At 46.2% G+C, this 13,598-nt stretch overlaps 1 protein-coding gene across 3 annotated transcripts in view; it reads right to left on the bottom strand.

Annotated features, from left to right (window-relative positions):
* Positions 1 to 13,598, bottom strand: part of IL17REL (interleukin 17 receptor E like) — a 199,767-nt gene that overhangs the window by 68,476 nt on the left and 117,693 nt on the right. For 2 of the 3 annotated variants that reach the window (XM_040412116.1, XM_040412106.1), the window contains exon 1: positions 602 to 751. The exons of the other annotated variant lie outside the window; for it this stretch is intronic. In XM_040412116.1, coding sequence (XP_040268050.1) covers positions 602 to 739 — 138 coding nt within the window. In that variant the 5' untranslated portion in view covers positions 740 to 751. Of the gene's footprint in view, positions 1 to 601; positions 752 to 13,598 lie in introns of those variants that run through there. 3 annotated transcript variants of the gene reach the window in all.

Below are 13,598 nucleotides of genomic sequence, written 5' to 3'. Positions count from 1 at the left end.
CTATCTGTCTATCTCTTATATCTATCTATCTAATATATCTTTGATCCATCCATCCCTAACTATCTACTTATCTATCTATCTATCTCTATCTATTTAATCATCTATCTAATATGTATCTATCTTTGATCTATCCATCCATCTATCTCTAACTATCTACTTATCTATCTATCTATCTATCTATCTATCTATCTATCTATCTCTTATATCTATCTATGTATCTATCTATCTAAAATGTATCTATCTTTGATCCATCCATCTCTAACTATCTATTTATCATCTATCTATCTCTCTCTCTCTATCTAATCATCTATCTAATATGTATCTATCTTTGATCCATCTATCTCTATCTAACTTCTATCTTTCTTTCTCATAACTATTGATCAATCAATACAGTAGATAGTAGTATGAACATACAGTAATCCATTTATATACAAATTACATATTATTCACAAATATGTAATCATTATAAAATAAAATATAAAACGTACATTATGTAAAATATTACCGTCTAGACAGTATAAATGCCAAAGGCAGATTATAATCATTTATTTCTGCTGCACTGGAGCACAGTAAGCATGAACACGCATGTGAAGCTGCTTACCTGGGAGCATTGTATTCCACAGTCTTGAATCGTCCTTATTGAATGACAGTTAGCAATTCCAAAGAAGACTATCATAAAAAAATGAGATCCTGAACTTTTCCAGCGCAGAAAACAACATTTCCTATTGTTAAATGACATGTCTACTCTCACTGTCAGTGATAGTTCTGTCTACATAGGAGACGAACAGACCTGATTTTATACTTATGGTGTCACACCCTTCAAATGATGCAATGAGTAAGGATAGCAGTTAACATAACACTGTCGTCACAGTGGAAACTAAAGACTAAAAGCCTAAACTGCTACAGAGTGTGGGGGGGGGGGAGGTAATTACATTTTACTCTTTTGTCTCTTTAATAGAGTTAAATTTGACCTAATCTAATTCAAGTATATGCATATTATTCCTAATTCACAGGTTTAAACAAAAAACTAAAATCATACAGTATGTGGTTGGATTACATTGGAAGGTATATTTTTTATGGTCTGATTCACTAACTAGCAAAGTGAGTGGTCATGATACTAGAATAGACATTTAACAGCTATTTTAAGGGGTTGTCCCATCCTACCTATCCATAGTATATTTATAGGATTGGGGGGTGAGCAACTTCTGGGATCATAAAACCACAACAGTGATCCATAAGAATGAGGGTCTCTGAGTCCCTCAAGAGAATGAAGTCATGGTCACACATAAGTACTGCATATCAATTTGGCTCTATGGGACTGCTGAAGCCAGCCAAGCACCGTATTCTGCTATTTCCAGCAGTCCTAGAATGAATGGAGCAGCAGTGTGTATGACCATTACTGCATTTACATGATGGACTCAGTGACCCCATTCCCTTGATTATGGGGTTCCCAGCAGTTGGACCCCCACTAATCAGATACTTGTCACCTTTGCATAGCTGATAAGCTGTGATGGTGGGACCACCCTTTTAATGTCTGATCACTTGAGACACCACCAGAATGTGGATCCCAAGACCCTCAGCCCTTCTCACTGCACAGCCGCAGTGAGGAAGAGTTGAATGGAGTGGCAGTCAGGCACTGAGTACCTCACATTGAAGGGAACAGGAGGAGGGTGCATGCTCGATTGCCTCCTCCCAAACTCGTCCTCACTGCATGACTGCTGGGCTCGGGATCCCCAGTCTAGTGAGGTTACATCTGAAGGTGATCATTATATATGACTGATGCTTGGAATGCTTATAGTACGATCTATCTATTGAGATATAAATGCCAATTACAAATACGTTTTCCCAGCCAATTATTTCCCTAAGAGTGTCAAAGGCCTTTCAGCTTAGTATTCACGTGCGTCAACACTGCTGCCACGGTAATCTGAATGTAAGTAATATTTACTTGTTTAGTTGTACAAGTGCCACCTAATGAAATAGTCCTACTGTATTTCAGTCCTTCAAAGTCAGATCCTCAGTAGTCAGCTGAAACAATGCTCAAGAAAGAAGCAGCTGTCATAGGTAACAAAAGTTTTATACTAGGGAACTCTCTTAATACAAGCACCGTCATGACAAATAGTTGACTGTACAAGGAAGTAAACATGCGGTTTCATACAAATACATTATATAGCTTGTCTGATTAAAAAATAAATAAAAAAATGGTAACGACAGTTCACATTCATGCATGGTTTTGTGCCAAGCTGCCAAGAAATTTTACACATTTACACAGGCCATTGATTGGGAATGAGCGTCCACAAAAACATTCATTCCTGATAACTGGCCCTACCATCTCCCCATGTAAAAGAGCCCTTATTCTGGTAGTTGTATAATAGGTAGGGAATGTTTACTTCACACATTAGGTTCTTTAAAGCGTCTGGCGCACCAAAAAGATTGTACATTTTTCAAACCAGCACCTGGATCTGAATAGTTTTGCTACTGGTTTTAATTAAAAATTTTGTATAGATATTTAGTTATTCTATGAAATCTGTATACCACCACCTGCTTTTTCTCCTTTTACTTATTTCTGTGTCCACCTCTGTGACATTGCTGAGGTGGTCGCACAAGCTCAGTTCCAGCAGACCTACAGCAGGAAAAAAAACACCCCTCAGCCATGAGAGGGGGAGACCAGCAGCAGAAAGGACACACCCTCTGAAAAATGCCACACACACCCCTGAGCTGTGACAGGGAGAGAGCTGCTGCAGAAAGGACACACCCTCGGAGAAAGGACACACCTCCTGAGCTGAAACTGGGAGAGAGCTGCAGAAGAAAGGACACAGCCCCTGAGCTGCAATGTAAAAGACACAATCTCTGAGCTGCTAGCTTGACATAAATATAGCAAAACAATGAATGGGGGATCTCTGGATCCATGTGAGGTACAGAGCTGGTTCTAGCTTTGTTATAAAGAGGTTGGCATGCACTATATGATGTCTGATTTTCATTTTTTACATTATTCATGGGATAACCCCTTTAATTACAGATTAATCATCATTTACTGCTCGTTTTACACAAGGACTAGGGATGAGCGAACCCGAACTGTATTGGGGTGTTCGTGACACAGACCCGAACCCGAATATTTTCGTAAAAGTCCGGGTTCGGTGTTCGGCGCTTTCTTGGCGCTTTTTGAAAGGCTGCAAAGCAGCCAATCAACAAGCGTCATACTACTTGCCCCAAGAGGCCATCACAGCCATGCCTACTATTGGCATGGCTGAGATTGGCCAGTGCAGCATGTGACCCAGCCTCTATTTAAGCTGGAGTCACGTAGCGTCGCACGTCACTCTGCTCTGATCAGTGTAGGGATAGGATGCAGCTGCTGCTGTTAGGGCCAGATTAGGCAGGGATTTACTCATCAAAAACACTTACTGAAGTGATCGATCTACAGCTGTGTATCATTCAACCTCTGCTATTTAATTGCTCACTGTTTTTAGGCTGCCCAGAGCGTTTTTCAGTCACTTTTTTCTGGGGTGATCGGCGGCCATTTTGTGTCTTGTGGTGCTATATCCTACATCAGGGGCTTGGCTGTGCTTGCTATTTTATTGAGGGGTGAAATACAATTGCCAAAATAGCAGTACCCTAAATCTGGTGTTTCAGCTGTGGCTAGCCAATTGTAATACTGTCTGCTGTCTGGCAAAGGATATATTTTTTTCTGGGTTGAAATACAATTCCAAAATTAGTAATTCCCTAAATCAGTGGTTTCTGCTGTATCAGGCCAAGTTTAAATCTATCCATAAAAGGGTATATTAGATTAAAGGTGCGGATAGGGTCATTCTCAATAACTTCAAACGCTACAGTGCATCTCCAAGTCTAATTCTGTCTGTAAACGTATACCTGTCATCCAGCGCTTAAATAATAGGCCTACAATTTATATTCAGCTAAATCTGTGTTTACTGCTGTGGCTGGTAAAGTTATTTAGTGTCCGCCAAAGCACAGTTTTTGTTCTGGGTTGAAATACAATTCCCAACTTAGCAATTCCCTAAATCAGTGGTTTCTGCTGTATCAGGCCAAGTTTAAATCTATCCATAAAAAGGTATATTAGATTGAAGGTGCGGATAGGGTCATTCTCAGTAACTTCAAACGCTACCGTGCATCTCCAATTCTAATTCTGTCCATAAACGTATACCTGTCATCCAGCGCCTAAATACTAGGCCTACAATTTATATTCAGCTAAATATGTGGTTACTGCTGTGCCTGTATTAGTGTAATACGGTACCTAAGTAGATAGCCAGATAGTGTTAGGTGCCTGTAAAAAAAGGCCTGAATTTGAATTCAATACATTGGGCCAAATAATTATTTTCTTATTGTGGAGAACGGTAACAATGAGGAAAACATCTAGTAAGGGACGCAGACATGGTCGTGGTGGTGTTAGTGGACCCTCTGGTGCTGGGAGAGGATGTGGCCATTCTGCCACAGCCACACGTCCTAGTATACCAACTACCTCAGGTCCCAGTAGATGCCAGAATTTACAGCAATATTTGGTGGGGCCCAATGCCGTTCTAAGGATGGTAAGGCCTGAGCAGGTACAGGCATTAGTCAATTGGGTGGCCGACAGTGGATCCAGCACATTATCTCCCACCCAGTCTTCTGCAGAAAGCGCACAGATGGCACCTGAAAACCAAGCCCATCAGTCTGTCACATCACCCCCATACATATCAGGGAAACTGTCTGAGCCTCAACTTATGCAGCAGTCTCTTATGCTGTTTGAAGACTCTGCTGGCAGGGTTTCCCAAGGGCATCCACCTAGCCCTTCCGCAGCGGTGGAAGACATAGAATGCACTGACGCACAACCACTTACTGTATGTTTCCTGATGATGAGGACATGGAAATACCACCTCAGCACGTCTCTGATGATGAAACACAGGTGCCAACTGCTGCGTCTTTCTGCAGTGTGCAGACTGAACAGGAGGTCAGGGAGGAAGACTGGGTGGAAGACGATGCAGGGGACGATGAGGTCCTAGACCCCAAATGGAATGAAGGTCATGCCACTGACTTTCAGAGTTCGGAGGAAGAGGCAGTGGTGAGACCGAGCCAACAGCGTAGCAAAAGAGGGAGCAGTGGGCAAAAGCAGAACACCCGCCGCCAAGAGAGTCCGCCTGCTACTGGCCACCGCCATCTGGGACCGAGCACCCCAAAGGCAGCTTCAAGGAGTTCCCTGGTGTGGCAGTTCTTCAAACAATGTGCTGACGACAAGACCCGAGTGGTTTGCACGCTATGCCATCAGAGCCTGAAGCGAGGCATTAACGTTCTGAACCTTAGCACAACCTGCATGACCAGGCACCTGCATGCAAAGCATGAACTGCAGTGGAGTAAACACCTTAAAAACAAGGAACTCACTCAGGCTCCCCCTGCTACCTCTTCTGCTGCTGCATCGGCCTCTTCCTCCGCCTCTGGAGGAACGTTGGCACAGCGTTCAGCTCTCCATCTCACAAACATTTGAGAGAAAGCGTAAATTCCCACCTAGCCACCCTCGATCCCTGGCCCTGAATGCCAGCATTTCTAAACTACTGGCCTATGAAACGCTGTCATTCAGGCTGGTGGACACAGACAGCTTCAAACAGCTCATGTCGCTTGCTGTCCCACAGTATGTTGTTCCCAGCCGCCACTACTTCTCCAAGAGAGCCGTGCCTTCCCTGCACAACCAAGTATCCGATAAAATCAAGTGCGCACTGCGGAACGCCATCTGTGGCAAGGCCCACCTAACCACAGATACGTGGACCAGTAAGCACGGCCAGGGACGCTATATCTCCCTAACTGCACACAGGGTAAATGTAGTGGCGGCTGGGCCCCAGGCGGTGAGCTGTTTGGCGCACGTCCTTCCGCCGCCAACGATCACAGGGCAACATTCTTTGCCTCCTGTAGCCTCCTCCTCCTACTCGGCTTCCTCCTCCTCTTATTCCACCTGCTCATCCAGTCAGCCACACACCTTCACCACCAACTTCAGCACAGCCCGGGGTAAACGTCAGCAGGCCATTCTGAAACTCATATGTTTGGGGGACAGGCCCCACACCGCGCAGGAGTTGTGGCGGGGTATTGAACAACAGACCGACGAGTGGTTGCTGCCGGTGAGCCTCAAGCCCGGCCTGGTGGTGTGCGATAATGGGCGAAATCTCGTCGCAGCTCTGGGACTAGCCGGTTTGACGCACATCCCTTGCCTGGCGCATGTGCTGAATTTGGTGGTGCAGAAGTTCATTCACAACTACCCCGACATGTCAGAGCTGCTGCATAAAGTGCGGTCCGTCTGTGCACGCTTCCGGCGTTCACATCCTGCCGCTGCTCGCCTGTCTGCGATACAGCGTAATTTCGGCCTTCCCGCTCACCGCCTCATATGCGACGTGCCCACCAGGTGGAACTCCACCTTGCACATGCTGGACAGACTGTGCGAGCAGCAGCAGGCCATAGTGGAGTTTCAGCGGCAGCACGCACGGGTCAGTCGCTGTCACAGCCAGACAGCTGAGAAGCGCTCACAGGAGCTTCTCAGATCCTCCTCTTTGAATTTCTTTGTTTTGGTTTAGTTTCTCATCTCGTTAGTCTATCTCAGCTGTCATGCAGTTGGACTGATCGCTACCCTTTAAGTTCCTCCCCATAATGCAGTAGTGTGCGGCTGATACAACTTCCTGGAGTGTGTGTGCATGCTGTTCCCAGTTCCCAGTTCCCAGTCCTCAGTCGTCAGTCGTCTGCAAGATAAGTGCTGTTTATGTATTTATGATTTTGTCTTTTCTGGATCCAGGTGACCCTGACTCCCTCCGTGTCAGTGAAGGGAGCCGGTGGTCGTGTCCCTTCACTACTGTAGGGTCTTCAGGTAATAGATAGCCGAGGAACGTGGATATGCGGCCATCCACCTTTGGGGTGTTCGCATAGGCTGAGCAGTGAGGGAGAGCGGCAGGTCTATTGCAGGGGTCTCCCTTTGTTCCTTAGTTGTGGATCCAGAGAGACATTGTTTATATGGTATTGTCTTGTTTCCTGTACACCATCCGTGACATTATCAGCCGCCAAAACCGTCTCAAGCATGGATCCGGTTTCACTTTTGGCTGAACGCCTCCAGGGTCTTTCATTGGAGGTAGCTGATCTCCGTAGGATTTTTTCTCAGTTTCAAGTGACCGGTTCAGCTTGCGTTCATGGAGTTTGTGCTGAGCCCAAGATCTCGCTCCCGGATACGTTCTCTGGAGGTAGTGAGAATTTTGTGCGTTTTAAAGAGGCTTGCAAACTCCATTTTCGCCTTCTTCCCCATTCTTCTGGTGATGAAGAACGGAGGGTGGGGATCATTGTATCGCTGCTCAGGGGTAACGCTCAGTCTTGGGCCTTTTCGCTACCGGAGGGGGCACGGCCCCTCCGCTCAGTGGATGAATTCTTTTTAGCCCTGGGTCAGATATATGATGATCCGGATCGTATTGCTCTGGCTGAGTCTAGACTATGTCTGTTATGCCAGGGTAAACAATCCGCAGAGATATACTGCTCAGAATTTCGGAGATGGGCAGCTGATACTGGTTGGAATGATGCTGCACTCCGAAGTCAATTTTGCCATGGTCTTTCAGAGGGATTGAAAGATGCATTTTCCTTTCATGAAAGGCCTATCTCCTTGGACTCTGCTATGTCTCAGGCCGTTCGTATTGACAGGCGTCTTAGAGAGAGACGAGAGATCTCTCCTTCCTGTCCTACTCAGTCTCGGAACAGTGCAGCGGTCTCATTCTGTGCGCAGGAGTCTCAGTCGCTGTCAGCCCCTTCTGAGCAGGAGCCCATGCAGCTGGGGTTGATTGCCTCTGACAATAGAAGATTCAGCCCGCATGGGAGGGTTTGTTTTTGTTGTGGAGGTATAAATCATTTGGCAAATGTTTGTCCCTCTAGGAGATTCAGGCAGTTTTCTGGGAGTAATAAAGAGACAAAAAGAAAAAAATCTTTTAAAAATGTTCCGTCTGTTACTATTGGCAGGGTTAAGGCGGAAATTGAAGGTTTTCCGTTTGCTTGTATTTCCCGTTTTGTCCTGCCTGCTAGGGTGGCGCTAGAGAGCAAGAGCATTTTTTGTGAGATTTTTGTGGATAGTGGAGCAGCTGTCAACCTCATTGATAATCAATTTGCAATAACTCATGGTTTCCAGGTATGCACGTTGGGAAAGGATATTCCTGTTTTTGATATTGATTCAGCTCCACTTTCTCAGAAATCATTAAAGGGCATAGTTCACAATATCCGTTTAATTGTGAGTGATGCTCATGTTGAGGATGTGTCATGTTTCGTCCTTAGCGGTTTGCCTACTCCTCTAGTGTTGGGGCTACCCTGGCTCACTAAACATAACCCCACCATTGATTGGCAAGCGAGGCAAATAAATGGTTGGAGTAACTTTCGCAGAGAGAAATTATGATGTGGGAGATAGGGAATTGTTGGCCATCAAGTTGGCTTTTGAGGAATGGCGCCATTGGCTAGAGGGAGCCAGACACCCTATTACCGTGTTTACTGACCATAAAAATCTGGCCTATTTGGAGTCAGCCAAGCGTCTGAACCTGAGATAGGCCAGATGGTCTTTGTTCTTTTCAAGGTTTAATTTTGTTGTTACGTTCCGCCCTGGGGTTAAGAATGTGAAGGCAGATGCCCTGTCACGTTGTTTTCCGGGAGGTGGGAATTTTGAAGACCCGGGTCCCATTTTGGCTGAAGGTGTGGTGGTCTCTGCTCTTTTTCCTGAATTGGAGGCAGAGGTGCAGGCAGCCCAGTCAGAAGCTCCTGATCTTTGTCCTCCTGGGAGGTTGTTTGTGCCTCTCGCTTTGAGACACAAGATTTTTAAAGAACACCATGACACGGTCCTTGCTGGGCACCCGGGGGCAAGAGCCACACTGGATCTCATCGCTCGGAGATTCTGGTGGCCTGCGCTTCGTAAGTCGGTTGAGGGTTTTGTGGCAGCTTGCGAGACTTGCGCTCGTGCCAAGGTCCCTCATTCACGGCCATCAGGTCCTCTCCTTCCTTTGCCCATTCCTTCCCGTCCTTGGACACATCTGTCCATGGACTTCATAACGGACTTGCCTCGTTCCTCGGGGAAGTCTGTGATTCTGGTGGTGGTGGACCGTTTTAGCAAAATGGTGCATTTTATCCCTTTCCCTGGTTTGCCCAATGCTAAGACGCTGGCGCAGGCATTTATTGACCACATTGTCAAATTGCATGGGATTCCTTCAGGCATAGTCTCTGATAGGGGCACGCAGTTTGTTTCCAGATTCTGGAAGGCTTTCTGTTCTCGCTTGGGGGTTCGGTTGTCATTCTCTTCTGCTTTCCATCCGCAGTCGAATGGCCAGACAGAGCGCTTCAATCAGAATCTGGAGACATATCTGCGCTGTTTTGTGGCGGAGAATCAGGAGGATTGGTGTTCTTTTTTGTCCCTTGCTGAGTTTGCTTTAAATAACCGTCGTCAGGAGTCCTCTAAGTCACCATTTTTTGGTGCATATGGGTTCCATCCGCAGTTTGGGACTTTCTCGGGAGAGGGCTCTTCTGGTTTGCCTGATGAGGACAGATTCTCCTCGTCTTTGTCATCTATTTGGCAAAAGATTCAGGATAATCTAAAGAGCATGAGTGAGAGATATAAGCGTGTGGCGGATAAGAGACGTGTGCCTGGTCCGGACCTGAATGTTGGTGATCTGGTGTGGTTGTCTACCAAGAATATCAAATTGAAGGTTCCCTCCTGGAAGTTGGGTCCTAGGTTTATTGGGCCTTACAAGATCCTGTCTGTCATCAATCCTGTTGCCTACCGTCTTGATCTTCCTCAGACTTGGAAGATCCATAATGTTTTTCATAAGTCCTTATTGAAACCTTATGTTCAACCTATTGTACCCTCGCCTTTGCCTCCTCCTCCGATTATGGTTGATGGAAATCTTGAATTTCAGGTCTCTAGGATTGTGGATTCTCGTCTTGTCCGCGGTTCCCTCCAGTACCTCGTTCATTGGGAGGGTTATGGTCCTGAGGAGAGGATGTGGGTCCCAGTGACGGACATTAAGGCCTCTCGTCTCATCAGGGCTTTCCATAGGTCCCATCCTGAGAAGGTGGGCTCTGAGTGTCCGGAGTCCACTCCTAGAGGGAGGGGTACTGTCACAGCCAGACAGCTGAGAAGCGCTCACAGGAGCTTCTCAGATCCTCCTCCTTGAATTTCTTTGTTTTGGTTTAGTTTCTCATTTCGTGAGTCTATCTCAGCTGTCATGCAGTTGGACTGATCGCTACCCTTTAAGTTCCTCCCCATAATGCAGTAGTGTGCGGCTGATACAACTTCCTGGAGTGTGTGTGCATGCTGTTCCCAGTTCCCAGTCGTCAGTCGTCTGCAGATAAGTGCTGTTTATGTATTTATGATTTTGTCTTTTCTGGATCCAGGTGACCCTGACTCCCTCCGTGTCAGTGTAGGGAGCCGGTGGTCGTGTCCCTTCACTATTGTAGGGTCTTCAGGTAATAGATAGCCGAGGAACGTGGATATGTGGCCATCCACCTTTGGGGTGTTCGCATAGGCTGAGCAGTGAGGGAGAGCGGCAGCTCTATTGCAGGGGTCTCCCTTTGTTCCTTAGTTGTGGATCCAGAGAGACATTGTTTATATGGTATTGTCTTGTTTCCTGTACACCATCCGTGACAGTCGCACTGCGGAACAGCACCACTTCACCACCAATGACTGAGCCTCCATGCGAGACCTGTGTGCCTTGTTGCGCTGTTTCGAGTACTCCACCAACATGGCCAGTGGCGATGACGCCGTTATCAGCGTTACAATACCACTTCTATGTCTCCATGAGAAAACACTTAGGGCGATGATGGAAGAGGAGGTGGCCCAGGAGGAGGAGGAGGAGGAGGAAGAGGGGGTCATTTTTAGCACTTTCAGGCCAGTCTCTTAGAAGTGACTCAGAGGGAGGTTTTTTGCAACAGCAGAGGCCAGGTACAAATGTGGCCAGACAGGGCCCACTACTGGAGGACGAGGAGGACGAGGATGAGGAGGAGGTGGAGGAGGATGAGGATGAAGCATGTTCACAGCAGGGTGGCACCCAACGCAGCTCGGGCCCATCACTGGTGCATGGCTGGGGGGAAACGCAGGACGATGACGATACGCCTCCCACAGAGGACAGCTTGTCCTTACCTCTGGGCAGCCTGGCACACATGAGCGACTACATGCTGCAGTGCCCGCGCAATGACAGCAGAGTTGCCCACATTTTAACGTGTGCAGACTACTGGGTTGCCACCCTGCTGGATCCCCAGTACAAAGACAATGTGCCCACCTTACTTCCTGCACTGGAGCGTGATAGGAAGATGCGCGAGTACAAGCGCACGTTGGTAGACGCGCTACTGAGAGCATTCCCAAATGTCACAGGGGAACAAGTGGAAGCCCAAGGTGAAGGCAGAGGAGGAGCAAGAGGTCGCCAACGCAGCTGTGTCATGGCCAGCTTCTCTGAGGGCAGGGTTAGCATGGCAGAGATGTGGAAAAGTTTTGTCAACACGCCACAGCTAACTGCACCACCACCTGATACGGAACGTGTTAGCAGGAGGCAACAATTCACTAACATGGTGGAACAGTACGTGTGCACACCCCTCCACGTACTGACTGATGGTTCAGCCCCATTCAACTTCTGGGTCTCCAAATTGTCTACGTGGCCAGAGCTAGCCTTTTATGCCTTGGAGGTGCTGGCCTGCCCGGCGGCCAGCGTTTTGTCTGAACGTGTATTTAGCACGGCAGGGGGCGTCATTACAGACAAACGCAGCCGCCTGTCTACAGCCAATGTGGACAAGCTGACGTTCATAAAAAAGAACCAGGCATGGATCCCACAGGACCTGTCCATCCCTTGTGCAAATTAGACATTTATAACTACCTCCCCTTAACCATATATTATTGTACTCCAGGGCACTTCCTCATTCAATCCTCTTTTTATTTTCATTTTACCATTATACTGCGGAGCAACCCAAAGTTGAATGAACCTCTCCTCTGTCTGGGTGCCGGGGCCTAAAGATATCTGACAATGGCCTGTTCCAGTGGTGGGTGACAAGAAGCCTGATTCTCTGCTATGACATGAAGCCAGAATCCCTGCTATGGGACCTCTCTCCTCTCTCTGGGTGCCGGGGCCTAAAAATATCTGACAGTGGCCTGTTCCAGTGTTGGGTGACATGAAGCATGATTCTCTGCTATGACATGAAGCCTGAATCTCTGCTATGGGACCTCTCTCCTCTGTCTGGGTGCTGGGGCCTAAAAATATCTGACAGTGGCCTGTTCCAGTGTTGGGTGACATGAAGCCTGATTCTCTGCTATGACATGAAGCCTGATTCTCTGCTATGGGACCTCTCTCCAATTGATATTGGTTAATTTTTATTTATTTTATTTTTATTCATTTCCCTATCCACATTTGTTTACAGGGGATTTACCTACATTTTGCTGCCTTTTGCAGCCCTCTAGCCCTTTCCTGGGCTGTTTTACAGCCTTTTTAGTGCCGAAAAGTTTGGGTCCGCATTGACTTCAATGGGGTTCGGGGCGAAGTTCGGGTCGAGTTCGGATCCCGAACCCGAACATTTCCGGAAAGTTTGGCCGAACTTCTCGAACCCGAACATCCAGGTGTTCGCTCAACTCTAACAAGGACATATGTCCTTTGATATAGGATAGAACAGCTACCAAAAATTAGCATTGCACGAAATTAAAGGGGTTCTCCAATATAACTTTATTATAAATAAATTCCCGAATACCTTTTATTATTTATAATGGCACGTTTTGTCTCGGGAGCAATCATTAGGAGAACTAAAATGGCCGCTGCCCTATTAGTACACACAAAACCTGTCCTAATCACACAGCAGGACAAGTTACTTCTCAACACTGAGCTAAAGAGCTGCCTCATCCTCCTCTCTGCTCTGCTTGTCAGGGGGTTATGGTTCTGAATACAGTTTAATATGATCTTCAGCTGAAAATCTGTTGGAGTTCATGAGGCGACATGAAGTACAATGAGGAGGTGGGGATGTGGCTGTGTCCTGCTATGTGATTAGGACAGGTTTTGTGTGTACTAATAGGAAAGCGGCCATTTTATTTCTCATAATGATTGCTCCCCAGACAAAACGACCTATTATAACTAATGAAAGATATTTGGGAATATATTTATAATAAAGTAATATTTAGGTATTTTCATAATTCCCGTAGAGAAGCCCTTTAACCCCTTAAGGACTCAGCCCTATTTCAACTTAAGGACTGCAAATCTGACCAGTGTCACTTTAAGTGCTGATAACTTTAAAACGCTTTGACTTATCCAGGCCGTTCTGAGATAGTTTTTTTGTCACATATTGTACTTCATGACACTGCTAAAATTGGGTCAAAAAAGTAAATTTTTTTGCATAAAAAAATACCATATTTACCAAAAATTTTGGAAAATTTGCAAATTTCAAAGTTTCAGTTTCTCTACTTCTGTAATACATAGTAATACCCCCAAAAATTGTGATGACTTTACATTCCCCATATGTCTACTTCATGTTTGTAGTATTTTGGGAATGATATTTTATTTTTTGGGGATGTTACAAGGCTTAGAAGTTTAGAAGCAAATCTTGAAATTTTTCTGAAATTTACAAAAAACCAATTTTTAGGGACCACTACAGGT

This window comes from Bufo bufo, chromosome 1 (genome assembly GCF_905171765.1).
Source record: "Bufo bufo chromosome 1, aBufBuf1.1, whole genome shotgun sequence".
NCBI classification, from domain to species: domain Eukaryota; kingdom Metazoa; phylum Chordata; class Amphibia; order Anura; family Bufonidae; genus Bufo; species Bufo bufo.
Note: the sequence above shows the minus strand (reverse complement) of the source record. Positions and strands in the feature narration are given on the sequence as shown.